Source organism: Carya illinoinensis, chromosome 14 (genome assembly GCF_018687715.1).
Source record: "Carya illinoinensis cultivar Pawnee chromosome 14, C.illinoinensisPawnee_v1, whole genome shotgun sequence".
Classification (NCBI taxonomy): domain Eukaryota; kingdom Viridiplantae; phylum Streptophyta; class Magnoliopsida; order Fagales; family Juglandaceae; genus Carya; species Carya illinoinensis.
Genome location: NC_056765.1, coordinates 23,386,340 through 23,403,694, shown reverse-complemented (window position 1 = coordinate 23,403,694; position 17,355 = coordinate 23,386,340). Strand labels below are relative to the sequence as shown.

General features: G+C 37.7%; 1 protein-coding gene across 1 annotated transcript; it reads left to right on the top strand.

The window, feature by feature from the left end:
* Positions 1-4,646: 4,646 nt before the first annotated feature.
* On the top strand, positions 4,647-5,234 carry LOC122293700. The gene has a single exon (XM_043102205.1). It carries the CDS (start codon positions 4,647-4,649, stop codon positions 5,232-5,234), a length of 588 nt encoding a protein of 195 aa, XP_042958139.1.
* Positions 5,235-17,355: the final 12,121 nt, after the last annotated feature.

Here is a 17,355-nt window from a genome sequence, read left to right as displayed (position 1 = left end):
AGGGGACTTTAAATTCTTAATCGAATTTCAGTTTCTTGGTGATAAAGAAAAAGTTTTAGGGGGCCGGCCATGGTTTTTTGATAGAAACCTTGTATCCTTCCTAGAATTTGATGAAGATGTTCTTTTAAATGACATCCAGTTCCATTTTGAACCCTTCTGGATTCAACTTCACGGCCTTCCTTGGGGAGCAATGACAGAGGAAGTGGGTAGACAGTTGGGCTCCTCAGTTGGCCATGTCATTAGAGTCGATGCAGACTCAGATGGGGTGGCATGGGGGAAATGTATGAGAATACGAGTTGCAGTGGACTTACACAAACCCCTTCTACGTGGTAAATGGATGGAACTGAATAACTTAAAACACTGGATCGCCATAAAATATGAAAGATTACAGTCATTTTGTTTTCACTGTGGCATATTGGCTCACAAAGGGAAAAGATGTACTCAACAGAGGGGACCTATATCTGGCGTTGATCCTAAGATCCTGCAATTTGGCCCTTGGATTCGGGCTCAGCCTATGAACTCTAAGATTTTTTATGGCAGGCAGTATGGAGGCAAGTCTGGTGGTCCAAATCAACAGCATTGGCAGCACACTGATTCCTCAAAAGGGCAAGAAGGTGAAACCAATCTGAAACAGACAGTAGGTGAGGAGGAAGACACTAATTCTATTGGAAATAAATTTAAGGAAGCAACTGGTTTGTCAATGCCTGGCAAGGACCTTTCTTTTGAGTCTCTGATCGCACCTATGGTGGAGGCTGTTACCTCTAACAGTCAACTTCCAACTGCCAAGGAGCTGGCCTCTCCTGTAATTAATACAGCCTCACCTGAATCTAATAGGGATCTGATACAAGGATTAACTAATGAAGAAGTATTTAAGCCAAGCATCACGGGAGCAGTGACTCAGCAAAGAGGGGCCACCTGGAAAAGAAAGGCTAGAGAGGTAAATCATTCTTTCTCTTTGGTCACAACTCCTAAAAGAAGGGGCAATAAGAAAAGGGAAATGGTCTCCCAGTTAGACACGGATAATAAAGTGAAAAAATATAAAGACTCCCATGAATTATCAGCATTTAGTGACAATACTATCCTGGTGGAGGCTGTGGAGCAGCCCCACCTTAAGCAATGATTGGCCTCAGCTGGAACTGTAGGGGGCTTGGGAACCCCCGTACAGTTCAAGAATTAAACCTCCTAGTGAGGTCTAAGTACCCCGACTTCATATTCTTAATGGAAACCAAATGTGGTAGGAAGAGGGTTGAGGAAGTGAGGAACAATCTTCATTTTGACAGTAGTTTTGTGGTGGGAAGTAGAGGCCTCAGTGGGGGCTTAGCTTTTTTATGGAATAGCAATGTGGACTTCTCTTTAGAAAACTTCTCACATAATCATATCTCAATGGTCCTCACTGAAGAGGGGAGCCCCCAACAGATTTTGGTTACTGGCTTTTATGGCTTCCCTGAAACATCAAGGAGAGGGGAAAGCTGGAGCCTGTTGAGGTTGATCAAACCAAGGGAGGACAAACCATGGCTTTGTTTGGGAGATTTCAACGAGATATTGCATCACCATGAAAAGATGGGAGCAGCCAGCAGACCATATCCACAGATGGAAGCATTCAGAATGTCTATGGACTGGTGTGGCCTGAGTGACCTTGGTTTTGAAGGATCAAAATTCACCTGGTGCAACAATAGAGAGGGTGATCAGTTCACTAAAGAAAGACTGGATCGTGCTATGGGTAATTTGATGTGGTCTGACCTGTTCTGTGAATGCAACATCAATGTTCTTGCTGCCCAAACTTCTGACCACAGCCCAATACTGGTTATTGCTACAAAGAGAGGTATGAGGCCTTCAAGTTTTGAGACAAGAAGGAAGAAGATTTTCAGATTTGTAGCAAGCTGGAATGTACATGAAGTATGCAACAACATTGTTCAATCTACTTGGTCTTCCCAGGATACAGCTCAGGGCCAAAAAATGAATTTAATCGTGAGGAAACTAAAGAGATGCGGGGAGTCTTTAAAGCTTTGGAGCTCGAGCCTTGGGAAAAAACAGAGGGACATACAAGGACAACTAAAGCTACTTTTGAAGATGCAAGACTCAAATAAGGGCTCTAACTCAGCAGCCATAAAGGTGCTACAGAAGGAAATTGATAAATCTCTTGAGGAAGAGAACCTGAGGTGGCAACAGAGAGCAAAACAACTGTGGTTGAGAGATGGTGACAGAAATTCTAAATTCTTCCATAAATTTGCCAATCAGAGGAGGAAGAACAATGGGATTCATAAGCTTATGAGGACTGATGAAAGCTTTACAACAAACATGAGAGAGATTTCTGGTTTGTTTTCTCAGTACTACCAAGAACTCTTTACATCATCAAATCCAAGGGGAATTGAGGCATGTTTGAACCAGGTCCATCCTCGAATAGATAGGGAGATGAATGCCAACCTAACCAAACAGTTTTCAGCTGAAGAGGTAAAGTTTGCTCTGTTCCATATGAATCCCATGGGGTCTCCAGGACCAGATGGATACCCTGCTTTGTTCTACCAATCACACTGGGATATTGTAGGAGTTGACCTCACTGATGCTGTCTTGGAAATATTAAATGGGGATGGTAATATTGCAGCTATTAATGATACTTTCATAGTTCTAATCCCAAAAATCAGAAATCCCCAAACTGTTCTGGATTTTAGGCCCATCTCACTTTGCAATGTCATTTACAAGGTGGTGTCCAAAGTTCTCTCGAATAGGCTTAAACTGATTCTTCCTAATATTATTGCACCTACCCAAAGTGCTTTTATTCCTGGCAGGATGATCATGGACAATGTTATAGTGGCTTTCGAAACTCTTCATGCAATGTCAACCAAAGGCAAAGGGAAGCAAGGATATATGGCTATAAAGCTTGACATGAGCAAGGCCTATGATAGAGTGGAGTGGGCTTTCTTGAGAAGGGTCATGGGTAAGATGGGCTTCAGCAACAGATGGATTAACTTGGTCATGCAGTGTGTAACTACGGTATCCTATTCTCTCCTTATTAATGGTAGTTCTTATTGCAAGTTTATTCCAACTAGAGGAATCAGACAGGGAGATCCCCTCTCCCCTATCTTTTTATCATGGTGGCTGAGGTGCTTAGTAGCTTAATGAATCATGCTGAAAGTATCAAGTTGATTCATGGATTTCCTATTTCCAGGGGGAAGCTTAGCATTAATCACCTATTTTTTGCTGATGATAGCTTGATTTTTTGTAGAGCCAATGCAGGAGAGTGGTCATCTATCCATGTTTTGCTGAACCTTTATGAAGAAGCCTCGGGTCAGAAACTTAACAAGACCAAAACCTCTATCTTCTTCAGTCCCAACACAAAGCCAGCTGCAAGAGAATACATTTTGAATCTTGCTGGAACTAGGGCCTCCTCAAGCTATGATAAGTATCTTGGATTACCAGCTCTCATTGGTAGATCTAAGCATGCTGCATTTAAGGATATCATTGATAGGATCAGAGGAAGAACCAGTAACTGGAAAAACAAGTTTCTCTCTCAGGCAGGGAAGGAAATACTTCTTAAGGCTGTGATTCAAGCCCTTCCCACTTATTGCATGGGAGTCTTCAAACTACCTAAATCCCTTTTGAATAAAATAAACAAAGTTATGCACCATTACTGGTGGGGCCATCTACAAAATGAAAAAAGGGTGCACTGGATATCTTGGGGTCAGATGGGAAGATCGAAATCTGCAGGTGGCTTGGGCTTTAGAGACCTTGAGAGTTTTAATTTAGCTCTTTTGGCTAAGCAAGGGTGGAGAATTATCCAACAGCCCAATTCCCTTGCTGCACAAGTCCTAAAATTGAAATATTTCCCAAGTGTTGATTTCATTCAAGCCAAAGTGGGTCATAGGCCTTCATTTATATGGAGAAGTCTCTATGCTGCTAAGGGACTGATAGATAAAGGCTCCATATGGTGCATTGGTGATGGTCAAAACACCAAAATATGGAAAGATAGGTGGCTGCCACAACCTACAAGCTATAGAATCCAATCACCTGTACATATTCTGCTGGAGGATGATAAAGTGGCTAGACTCATAAACCAAGCAACTAGGCAGTGGGATAGAGGCTTGATAACAGAAGTTTTTGGCTCTGAGTTAGCAGTAGTGATCCAGAGAATTCCCTTAAGCTCATCTGGTGCTATGGATAAACTAATCTGGTTGGGATCCAAAGATGGCTCTTTCACTGTTAAGAGTGCCTATCACCTTCAGAAGGAGCTTGTTGCACAGCTCAAGGGACAGTCTTCTAGAGGGTTGCTGAGGCAGAGAGACTGGACTGGTTTGTGGTATCTACAGGTCCCTAATGCTACCAAATCTTTCTTGTGGCGTGCATGCTTAGAAGCTCTCCCTGCAAAACTCAACCTCTTCAGGAAAAAGATTGTGGACTCCCCTATATGTCCTATCTGTTGCTCGGAAGAGGAAACCACCACTCATGCTCTCTAGAACTGCACCTCTGCCATGGATGTTTGGAGTCAAAGCCATATGTTTTTCCAAAAAAGCTCTTTAAGGGTAGACAACTTTAAGGAACTGTTCGAGTGCCTCAGCAAGCAAGGTACACAACCTTTGATGGAACTGTTTTCAGTCATTACCAGGAACATATGGACTAGAAGAAATAAACTGATTTTTTAGGGTTCCTTCATGCATCCGAATCTGGTGGTGAATCAAGCATCACTATCTCTTGCAACTTATAAGGAGGCCCAAGGAAGTAGGAAAAATACACCTCAAGCATCTAGTACTCAAACTGGGTGGTCTCCTCCTTCTTCAGGTTCAATTAAAATTAACTGGGATGCTGCTGTGGATGTGCCCCAAGCTAGAGTTGGCATTGGTCTGGTGGCCCGAGACCATGAAGGCAAGGTTTTAGTCACAAAGCAGTTTCTTGTCTCCTGCATTCCTGACCCTCTATTGGCTGAAGCTTTAGGAGCTTTTCAGGCAGCTTCTCTGGCTAAGGACTTGGAGTTCAGCCCTGTCATCTTGGAAGGGGACGCTTTGCGGATAGTGAATGGCATTAATCAACAGGTTGAGAGATGGGATAGGGTGGGAATGGTCATGTATGACACTAGTTTGGTGCTATCCAGTCTATGCCAATGGTCTATGGCTTTTGTTAGGAGGTGTGGCAATCAAATGGCTCACAATCTGGCCAAGGATTCCCTTAAGCTAGGAGAGAGTTCAGTTGTTGTGGTCTTTGGACCTCCCTGTAATCGTGTATCTCCATCTTCCTTGGTTTAATGAAATGGTGGATTTTCTTCAAAAAAAACAAAAAGGTATTTTATGATCTTTGAGAGAGGGCCACAGGTTTCTACAAGGTACTTAATGAATTTTCCAATTCTACCAGCTTGGCAGCTCAATGATTATTCTGTTGATAGTCTGATAGAAATTTGTATCTAGTTTTTTTTTTTTTTTTGTTCACTTTAATAAATTTCAAGCTATATAAAAAAATCTAATAGCTTTATATCATTACTTATTAGGTATGTCTCAGGTTTATTCTTGATTTATAAATTTTTCTTAAAATATAGAAAAATATGAGCAAATTAAGAACAATTGATTCTTTTTTTGAAAAGAAAGATGTGGACAATTCGGAGAGTAATATATATTTAGAAAGCTTGTTAACAATAGAACGTGATGTTTCTATCATTGACTAGCATCCCTTTAAAACTTGAAGAATCCAATTTGAAGAGATGAATGCTATCTCTTTGGAACATGATCCAGGATTATATTCACAAATATTAGAATTTCCTATTAACTTACAAGACGAGATCCGACATGTTTATCTTAAAGCTAGTCCATATCAACCTAAACTTTTAGAACATCCATTTTCAGGAATAGGCAATCAATGTCGTTGATTTCAATTTTCTTAGTTTCAAATATATTCAAATTGGTTTGAGTACTTACCATCGAATAATGATATATTTTGTCTTCCATGCTACATTTTTGCTAAGAATCCAATAGGCCATCCAAGATCAAATGCATTTACCAATAAAAGTTTTGACAATTGGAAAAAAGTGAATGATAGGATGAATTGTCCTTTAATAGGACATATGGGGAGAGATCCAAATTCACCACATAAAAATGCTGTAAAATGTTGTGAGGATCTAATGAATCATTCAAGACATATTGACAAGTTAGTTGAAAAACAGTATCACAACAGATGGAGAATACTCGGTTGCGGCTCAAAACTTTGATAGAAAGTGTTCAATAGCTTACGTTTCAAGCTTGTAGCTTTAGAGGTCATGATGAAAGCTCTGACTTAAAAAATCATAATGATCAAATTATAATGAGGTCATTGAACTGAAAAAACTTTTGCCAAATTATAATGATCAAGTAAATGGAGTTGTCATGGAAAATGCTCAACAAAATACCAAATATACATCACCTAAAATTCAAAAGGAAATTTTGCATATATTTACAAATAAAGTGTGAAATGTAATTCGCAAAGAAATCAAAGATACCAAATTTTGTGTTCTTGTTGACAAAACTCGGGAAGAGTCTAAAAGAGAATAAATGGCTATCATTTTGAGATTTGTTGATAAATATAATTTTATTAGAGAGTGATTTTTTCATATTGTGCATGTCAAAAATACTATGGCACTAACTCTAAAAAATGAGATGTGTTCTTCTTTCTTGTTGCAACCTTGAAATTGAGAATATTCGAAGTCAGGGATATGATGTAGGAAGTAATATGCGTGGTGAATGAAATGTATCTCTTAAAGATTGTCCCTATGCATATTATGTGCATTGTTGGGTTCATAAATTACAATTAGCTTTAGTTGCAATCTCTAGAGAAGCCAAACATGTTCATCAGTTCTTTGTCCATTTAACATCCATTATCAATATTATTATTGGTTCTTCTAAATGTCATGATGAATTAAAATTTGCTCAAGTTGCTGAAATTGAAAGTTTGATCACTTTTAATGAGATTGAGACTGGAAAATGGGAAAATCAAATTGGTACGCTACGATGAGTTAAGAGATACCAAATAGGGATCTCATTTTCAATCTATTTGTAGTTTGACAAGGATGTCCCGTGCTACTTGCTCAATTATTAATACTATCTCAAATGAGGAATCAAATTATTCTCAACATGGTGATGCTGAATTGGCTTACATAATATTAACATCTTATGAATTTATTCTGATATTACATGTGATGAAAAAAATCATGGGAATCACTAATGCACTTTTCCAATTTTTGCAACAAAATTCCCTAAATATTATGAATGTCAAGAGTCTAGTTTCAACCACAAAAATACTCATTCAAAATCTGAGAGATGATAGGTGGGAGTCTTTGCTTACTGATGTTAAATCATTTTTTGAAAAACACCAAATTGATATTCCTGATATGAATGACCAAGATATTAGAACTTGAAGCAAATATCGTCGTCAAGTTGACAAGTCAATAGAGCATTATTTTAGGATTGATATATTTACTGCTACAATAGACTTCCAATTACAAGAATTGATGATAGATTGAACAACCATACAATGAAAATTCTCATTCTTAATGCTGCTTTAAACCATACAAATCATTTAAAATTGATGATATATGCAAATTGGTTGAGAAGTTTTATCCACAAGATGTTATTGAGCAAGAAAAATTCCTTTTGAGAATTCAATTGTAGCATTATGAGTTTGATGTGCTGAGACATTTAGATTTTTAAGATATGTCTACACTATCTGAGTTATGCAAAGGACTAGCAATTTTAAAAAAGTCAAAAATTTATTATTTGATTGATAGGTTAATTCGTCTAGTATTAACTCTTCTTGTTTCTACTACTACTACTAAGCAATCATTTTCTGTCATAAAAATTATAAGAACTAAATTGAGTACTCGAGTGGAAGATGAGTTTCTTAAAGATCATTTGCTAATTCATATTGAGAAAAAAATTGCCAAGAATTTCACTTCAGAGATGATAATGGATGAATTTTATTCTGTGAAAGATCACCGTTGAGCTTAATTTGAAGGAGAAATCCTAAATTGATATTTCACTTTCTTTTATTTTTGTAATGATCGCTAGCAAACTATGGAAATCCTAAGGAAAAAGCTTATAAGATGATTTATAGACATGTATGTTTTGTATACAATTTTATGACATATGATTATTTTTTATATATAGGCATGTGCAAAAAATACATATTATTTATATTCACACATATTACACACTTTGTCAACGCCCCTCCCCCCCCCCCCCCCCCCCCCCTCTCCCAAAAAAAACACCAAATCCTAATTTCTCCCTGAATGCGGGAAAGGTCTTGCCAATTTTTTTAAAAACGATCGAACTTAATTGTTCTACAATTGAATGTAACAAAATAACACTCAAACGTAACATTGTTAACATGTAAATGTAGTTAAAATTAGGTCCCTGTATATGCCATAGAATTAAAGAAGGAAAGGTCCCGCCAATTTTTTAAAAATGTTCGAACTTAATTATTCCACGTTTGAATGTACCAAGATACCATTTGAACGTAATGTTGTTGACATGCAAACGTGTATGAAATTAGATTTCCAGTATATGCCATAGAATCAATGTGGGAAAGGTCCTGCCAATTTTTTACAAACGTTCAAACTTCATTATTTCATGTTTGAACATGAAAAATAACATTTGAATGTAATCTTGTTGACATGTGAACATAATTTATGTGACGCCCCTAAATCCCCACATACAGACATGGAAAAATCGAGACGTCCGGATGATGACAACACGGGTCATCACCCTATCGACGAGTGCTAAGTGTGTATATAAGCGACAAATGTGCAAAAAGAAACACATAGCAGATAACGAAAGTCAAATAACTAAGTACCAGAATTTTTTTTAGTTAATACAAAGCTGTTCAAAACATACATATTAAAATATTACAAACTACAAATACAATTCAAACTAACAACAAAGCTTAAACTTCAACTCAGAACTCCGGCGGAGCTACATCCTCGAGCTCAGCTTCCTCCTCCTCCTCGATCTCTGCATCAAAATCTACAGTACCAAAATGGTGCCGCAGGTAAGTAAGATCCAAAACGCCACTAGATAAAAGCATATTAAAACTCAAACAATATGCATGAGAGAATTCCAATGCACATAACTTGTAAAACCATATTTTTCCACGCACGCCAAAAAACCCATTTGGCCCCAAAACGTATTACTTTCCAACTCACGCCAAAAGTCACATTTGGTCCAAAACCAACTCAATCCAAAACCAATTAATCCGAATGCACCATGACCTCCCCTAGGGGTCATCCGCACACCCTGGTTCCTATGTCACACCATTGGTAACGACCATGCGTATGACACCTAAACGAGTGATACCCAGTTCTGCGCCCTGTGCGTTCGTAGCCAAGCATCCTCTAGCCCTCACCAGCAAAGGACCACGGAGTCGGTATGAGAGTGTTACCATCCCACCTGCTCCCGTTGTCACCCAGCGACAACTCAAGGAACATCACTCAGTATATTACGCTCTCGAGTGAACAGAGGAGCTCCACCGAGATAATACCCCATCTCAGCTTGGGGTCGTGATACACACGCACCCGAAAATCCATTTACACATATTACACCTGTTTTTCTCAATTAAATAAAATGCATGTGCATGCACCATGTAAATGCAACATCAAGACGCAAAGCAACCAACCAATCACAAATCAACAAACCAAGCAACTCCGTCCTCAATCCATCCGACCCCCGATACTTCCTTTAAATCTAAAAGAAGAGTTCAGAAAATACTTACAGTATTTTTTAAAAGCTCGCGGCGTTGCAAACGGCGGAAAAAATGCAATGTAACAGTGTATTTTACACTGTGGCCGTGGGTAAGAAATTACCCACTTTTGAACGGGAACAAACCAAGACACGAAATTGATAGGGAATGGTTTAGGGATGTTTATGAAGCTAAAGGAAGTGAGCTTTGGCCGTGGGTGGCGGTGGAAACGGTGATGGAAGTGCAAAAAGGGGCTAAACAGAGTTGAGCTCGTGGGAGCTGCTCTAGCAATGGATCGGAGCCAGAATTGGCTGGGTTAGGACGGCAAGAGGTAGGGGAAGAAGTTGTGAAGAGGTGGTGGCCGGAGGTGGAACGACGGCAGCAGAAAAGCACAAAAACCGTGCGGCTTGGAGGAGCTCGTGGAGGCTAACGATGGCTCGAATGGAGGTGAAATTTGGTGGAGATGTTCACTGGTTGGAGGGGAAGAAAACTGGATGGGTGGTGTCGGCCATGAAAACTGCGAGCAGCAGTTCTGGGCTGAGGAAGCAATCAGCGACAGAGAGAGAAGGGAGAGCTGGTGCCATGACTTCCAGCCGTGCATGGCGGCTAACAGCTGCACGGGTTGGCCTGAAAATTGGGGGAGGTGATCACCGGCCGAAGGAGAAACGACCAGTGAGGGCGGTGCACTGCACGGCGGCGGGACGGCGGCGAACTGGGCGGTGGAAAGAACGGATAGAAATGGAAGGGGTTGGGGCGAGCGCGCAGGGGGGAAGAAGAGGAAAAAAAAAAAAGAAGGAAGAAAAGAAAGAAAAGAGAAAGAAAAAAGGAAAAAGGGAAAAAGAAAAAGAGAAAAAGAAAATAAAAGATGGAGAAAAGAAATGAGATCCAATCCTCATATTCGAAGTCTAAAAATTAAACCGACGAAAACGATTTTAAAAATATAAAACGACTAAAATAAATTAAACACCACTTCAAATAAAATAAAATCAATTAAAATACAATAATTTAAAATAAAAGAGCTAATATATAATTAAATTAAAAATAACTCCTTCAGCGAAAATACATGTAAAAACGGGTCATCACATCCTCCCTCCCTTAAAACAAATTTCGTCCTCGAAATTTGCAAGATCAACCATCAGCGCCAAAAAGATACAAGATACAACTCTGAACATAATTGAGAGATACATATCATCGACAACTCCCAACAAATCCAATGGTTATTATCTTCACACCATAAATTGCTAATATAGACGACGTCTCTACTTTACCTTCCGAATTTTCATCCTATTCCAACCTTGGTAACCTAATAGCCACATCCAAAATTAACCATCAATAAACAAAATTTGCGCGACCAAAAGATTAATCTCCCACTAAAACTCCAAATCACTACTAATTCCTCAAAATCAATACAAAATTTGAATATCTAAGCATCTCCAAAAATCATGCTTTCGCGCGTATTCTGATAACTCACCAAAATACATAAAGGCTATATCCTCAAAAAATTAACATCATGAAGTACAAGCTCAATCCACACCTAATCACAAGAAAACCTTTACAACAAATCTCCACTCATTTCTCAGTTGGCCATCGCTACCCTAATCAAAAATCAACATTCCGCAAAAATACATCCATGATTGTTGACAGAAATCAATATCCATCAACCTCAACATCCCAAAATGAAAACAAGCATCATCCTTTCAAAATAAAATTGCCACATCTCAGGTAAGGAACATAACCTAAAAGGCTCGAATCTATATCGACCAACCCACAAGAGCGACTATGAACTTTTACCCGACAATCTATATTTAAAAGCTCATCACCTAAATTCTGAATATCATAAAACCTGACAATGACTAATCTTAATATGAACCACCATAAAACTCACCAAAACATTATTGAAACCTTCTTGGTAACTTGCCCACTTATATCTACTTCCATAAGCCAGTATTTATACGACTAGTTTCTTCAGTTGCACATCCCCATTAAATCTCAAGGCAGGCCATACTACTCAAATCTTCAATCCTCCAAAATTATTCCACATCACTCTTGGGTCCTAAAGCCATATTACCTTCTAAATCTATTTATGTTATCCACCGTTGATGCCTAAGTTCCAACCTCCAAGATTTCATCATACACCACACATGGTGACCCAACAAACACTCTTCAAACTAAATAATAATGTTTATAATTCTTCCGACTGGACACCTAGTCTCTAAAACACAATATAGCTCCTGAATTTAAATTCCTAAGTGAACTCAAGTCACGATTAATTCCTGCGAATAATCACAACAATCATTGCCTACCATCATTCTATTGAGTAACCCACTTCGACTGTACACTTCGATCATCTTACCAAAAACTCACAGCCAAAACCAATAATCATCCAACGTACAAGTGATCCACTGCTACCATTTCTATCATCTAGACTTATATCCTCAAATCAATAAAAATCATTCCTGAATCTGCTCAACTTATATCCTTAAATATGCCAAAATCTATTCCTAAAAGTCGGCCGAACATACAGCCTCAACCCAAAAAAAATAAATAAATAAATACTAGAATACCAACACTCAAATTAACATACTCATTTAATACCAACACATAAACTACCACTTCCAACACCCTGGATGGACATATATTGTTTTAGGATCGACAAAATTATTTCCTAACCTTCACCACCTTAGTCCTGAAACCTGAAAGAATCATTTCCTAAAATTTACCAACCCTATAACCCCCAACTCGAGAATAAGCATCTTCTAAATCTTAATTTTTCAAAACTTTTTTTTTTTTTTAAAAAAAACAACCCTCTTCATGAGTCAGCAAAAACATTACCTTCGAGTCTCATAGAGAAAATCTATTCTTGACAATCTACACATCGATTACTTAAATTAGACGAATTGATGTCTTAATGGCTGTAGACAAATTAACTCACAAAATCTCATCAATTTGCTTTAGGCAAAATCTGAAAGTTCCAATTTAATCGACTCCTCAAATGCTCATTGAACCTACCATCTCAGGTTCCATAAACTCATTCCATAAATCCTATAGAATTTTAACTTTAGATTCTTTGCGCTCTTATTAGTTGTTACCTCCGTTCATTCACGGCTCATGCCTTCGTCCTTATGGGTTCAACTAAACTACGACATTTCCCTGCCCAAGCTTAAATCAGTAAATAGCCATCTAACCCAAGTACGCGCACTCTATCTAGGACCATCATTGTACTCTAAAATGTTTGAAACCTCCATCTACGCAAAGGAATACTATAACTCCAACATAATAATAACCTTTTTTGAACTAGAGCAATACCCGTAAACCTTAGAAAATACGCTCCTTGAAAATTTCCATATCAAAAACTTAACTTTGATCACCCCTATGGTAATGGTTATAGAGTAATCAAACTCTAAGATAGATCAAGTTAGCATACCAAATCCGCATATCTAAAACTCAAGTCTTACTATAAAGCAATTCATCAAGTCATTCTAAACCTTTGATCATCTAAAGATCATTCTCTGAAATCAGCAAGATTGAAGATTTTAGACCCGATAATAAAACAATCGCCTCTCAAAACTTTCAAAATCTAAAACATTAATTGATAAAAATCATTTCCTAGAGTCCACAAAACCTTAAAACTTAAATGAAACTCTCATCAATTTATTCTTGATGTTAGTTGAACTTACAATCTTCTACTCTAAAGACTCATTACATAAATTCTACAAAACCTAAGATCTCAATTATTTTAGGCGACTTAAAGCTAATTTCCCCCTCCTATTATGACTTGAGTTCCTACTCCACAAAGATCGCCTAAACCATATCATTCCCTTCAAGTCTCGATATTATAATAGCAAGCCATATCGATAAATATTCCAGCCTATTACGCTAAATATTCATACCTAACAGTGTTGTCGATCGTACCATCTTCCTGCCATAACACAGGCATTGACCCCATTTAAGAAAAACAAATCAAAACCAACAACATTAAACCAAAAACCAAAACCAAACCATATAACAAGAAGCAAAAAAAAAAAACCAGCATGCAATAACATAACTAAAAAAAAAAAATACAAGCAAACAAGTTCAAATAAATTCAAAACAAATAAAACATGTCAAATAGCAACTTTACTTAAAATTAATTTTAAAACACAACTTTAATAACATTCTGGTACTACCTACGGGACATATGGTTTTACCCAAAGCCAAACCGCTCTGATACCACCTGTGACGCCCCCAAATCCCCACATACAGACACGGGGAAATTGAGACATCTAGATGATGACAACACGGGTCACCACCCTATTGACGAGTGCCAAGTATGTATATAAGCGACAAATGTGCAAAAAGAAATATGCAGCAAATAACGAAAGTCATATAACTAAGTACCAAAATTTTTCTTAGTTAATACAGAGCTGTTCAAAACATACATATTAAAATATTACAAACTACAAATATAGTTAAACCAACAACAAAGCTTAAATTTCAACTCAAAACTCTGGCGGAGCCGCATCCTAGGGCTCAGTCTCCTCCTCTTCCTCGATCTCTGCATCAAAATCTACTGTACCAAAATGGTGCCGCAGGTAAGTAAGATCCAAACACCACTAGATAAAAGCATATTAAAACTCAAACAATATGCATGAGAGAATGCCAATGCACATAACCCGTAAAACCATATTTTTCCACGCACGCCAAAAAACCCATTTGCCCCCAAAAACGTATTACTTTCCAACTCATGCCAAAAGTCACATTTGGCCCAAAACCAACTCAATCCAAAACCAATTAATCTGAATGCACCATGACCTCCCGTAGGGATCATCTGCACACCCTGGCTCCTGTGCCACACCACGGGTAACGACCATGCGTATGAAACCTAAATGAGCGATGCCCAGTTCCGCGCCCTGCGCGTTCATAACCAAGCATCCTCTAGGCCTCGCCAGCAAAGGACCACGAAGTCGGTACGAGAGCGTTATCATCTCGCCCGCTCCCGTTGTTGCCCACCGACAACTCAGGGGACATCACTCAATATATTACTCTCCCGAATGAACAAAGGAGCTCCACCGAGATAATAACCCATCTTGACTTGGGGTCGTGATACACATGCACCCGAAAATCCATTTACACATATTACATCGGTTTTTCTCAATTAAATACAATGTACGTGCATGCACCATGTAAATGCAACATCAAGACGCAAAAAAACCAACCAATCACAAATCAACAAACCAAGCAACTCTGTCCTCAATCCATCCTACCCCCGAACTCCTCAGATTCAGTCCGGAATCAACCAACCAACTAGATAATTTATTGTAAGAGTAAAATATATTTAAATCTAAAAGTAGAGTTTGGAAAATACTTATAGCACTATATGGTATTTTTTGAAAGCTTGCTGCATTGTAAACGGCGGAGAAAAAGCAACGTAACAGTATATTTTACACTGTGGCTGTGGGTAGGAAATTACCCACTTTCGAACGGGGACAAACCAAGACACGAAATTGATAGGGAATGGTTTAGGGATGTTTATGAAGCTAAAGGAAGTGAGCTTTGGCCGTGGGTGGCGGTGGAAATAGCGGTGGAAGTGCAAAAAGGGGTTGAACGGAGTTGAGCTCGTGGGAGCTACTCCGGCAACGGATCGGGGCCAGAATTGGGTGGGTAGGACGGCAAGAGATAGGGGAAGAAATTGTGAAGAGGTGGTGGCCGGAGGTGGAACGACGGCGGCGGAAAAGCACAAAAACCGTGCAGCTTGGAGGAGTTCGTGACGGCTAACGGTGGCTCGGATGGAGGTGAAACTTGGTGGGGATGTTCACTGGTTAGAGGGGAAGAAAACTGGGTGGGTGGTGTCGGCCACGTCACCGGCGAGCGGTGGTTCTGGACTAAGGAAGCAACTGGCGACAGAGAGAGAAGGGAGAGCTAGTGCCATGACTTCCAGCCATGCGTGGCAGCTAACGGTTGCACGGGTTGGCCTGAAAATTGGGAGAGGTGATCACTGGCCGGAGGGGAAACAACTGGTGGGGGCAGTGCACTGCACGACGGCGGGACGACGACGAACTGGACGGTGGAAAGGACGGACAGAAATGGAGGGGGGGCTGGGTCGAGCGCACGAGGGGGAAGAAGAGAAAAAGAAGAAGAAGAAGAAAAAGAAAAGAAAGAAGGAAGAAAAGAAAGAAAAGAGAGAAAAAAGGAAAAAGGGAAAAAGAAAAGATAGAAAAAAGAAATGAGGTCTAATCCTCATCTCTGAAATCCAAAAACTAACCCGACGAAAATGATTTTAAAAACATAAAACGACTAAAATAAATTAAACACCACATCAAATAAAATAAAACTAATTAAAATACAATAATTTAAAATAAAAAAGCTAATATATAATTAAATTAAAAACAACTCCTTCAGCGAAAATACACCTAAAAATGGGTCATCACAATTTAAAATTAGGTTTTCCGTATATGGCATAGAATAAACGTGCAAAAGTTTTCGCCAATTTTTTGTTAACATTCGAACATTCACTATAATGTTCCAATGCAATTCCTACCACATTCAAATGTTGATTTAACGTTCGAACATAACTTATATATTAATGTTCAATACTATAATAAATTTGTATACTATATAGTAGACTTACATGGGTATATAGTATAGTGATCTATATAGGATATATTAATCTATATAGTTACTATAGCAAATTATATAGTAATGTATATAGTTAATATAGTAACTATTTGATTTTAAATGGTATAAAGATATATTTCTAACTAAATTTATGATAAAAAATTATTGTCAACAACCACAATGGAAGAAAAAAATCATAGTCGGACTTTTATATTACTTTGCCCTAAAGGTATGGGAATCATTAGTAAAACCAGATGGTACTATTAATTTTATTAATCTCACATATAGTGATGTAATAACTTTTATTAATAGAACTGGTCTAATTATATGTAATGATCTAAAATTAAAAAAGCAAATGGATAAAGAAAAAAAAAAATTGCTAAGGAAAAGTTAGGTACCTTTTATGAATAGTTTGATTATAATCCATTATTAGCCCCATCTAGAAAACATAAAAAGGTGAAAAGAAATTATAAGAGTTATCCAAATAAAAAATGGAAATATAAAAAGCCTTCTACAAAGACAAAAGAAAAATAAACATTTAATAAACCAGTAAAAAGTACAAAAAAATATAATAAAAAGAAAAAATAAATTGTTTGCTATAAATGTGGAGTTGGACATTATTCATCAAATTGTAATGTTAAAAAATAAATTAATGAATTAGATGTACCTGAAACAGTAAAAAAAATTATTAAATATTTTTATAATACATTCAAGTGAGAAAGAGGAAAGTTCTTCAAAAAAAGAAGAAATTTATCAATTAAAAGAATCAAACCTCCCAGAACAATTAATCTTCTAATAGTAAATCAGAAGAAAATGAGGTATATATTTGTAATTGCTTGGATAAGAATAATTATATTTGTAATAAAATCATTAATGTACTATCAACACATGAAAATATTATATTAGAATTAATAGATAAAATTAGTAATCCACAAGAAAGAAAAGAATTTCTCAAAAATAATAAATAATTTCTCAAAAATAATAAATAATTTAAAACATAAGCACAAAAAATTACTTTAAAGGACCAACAATAAGAAATTAATGAAATCAAAAAAGAAATCAGAAATCTCAAAGCCT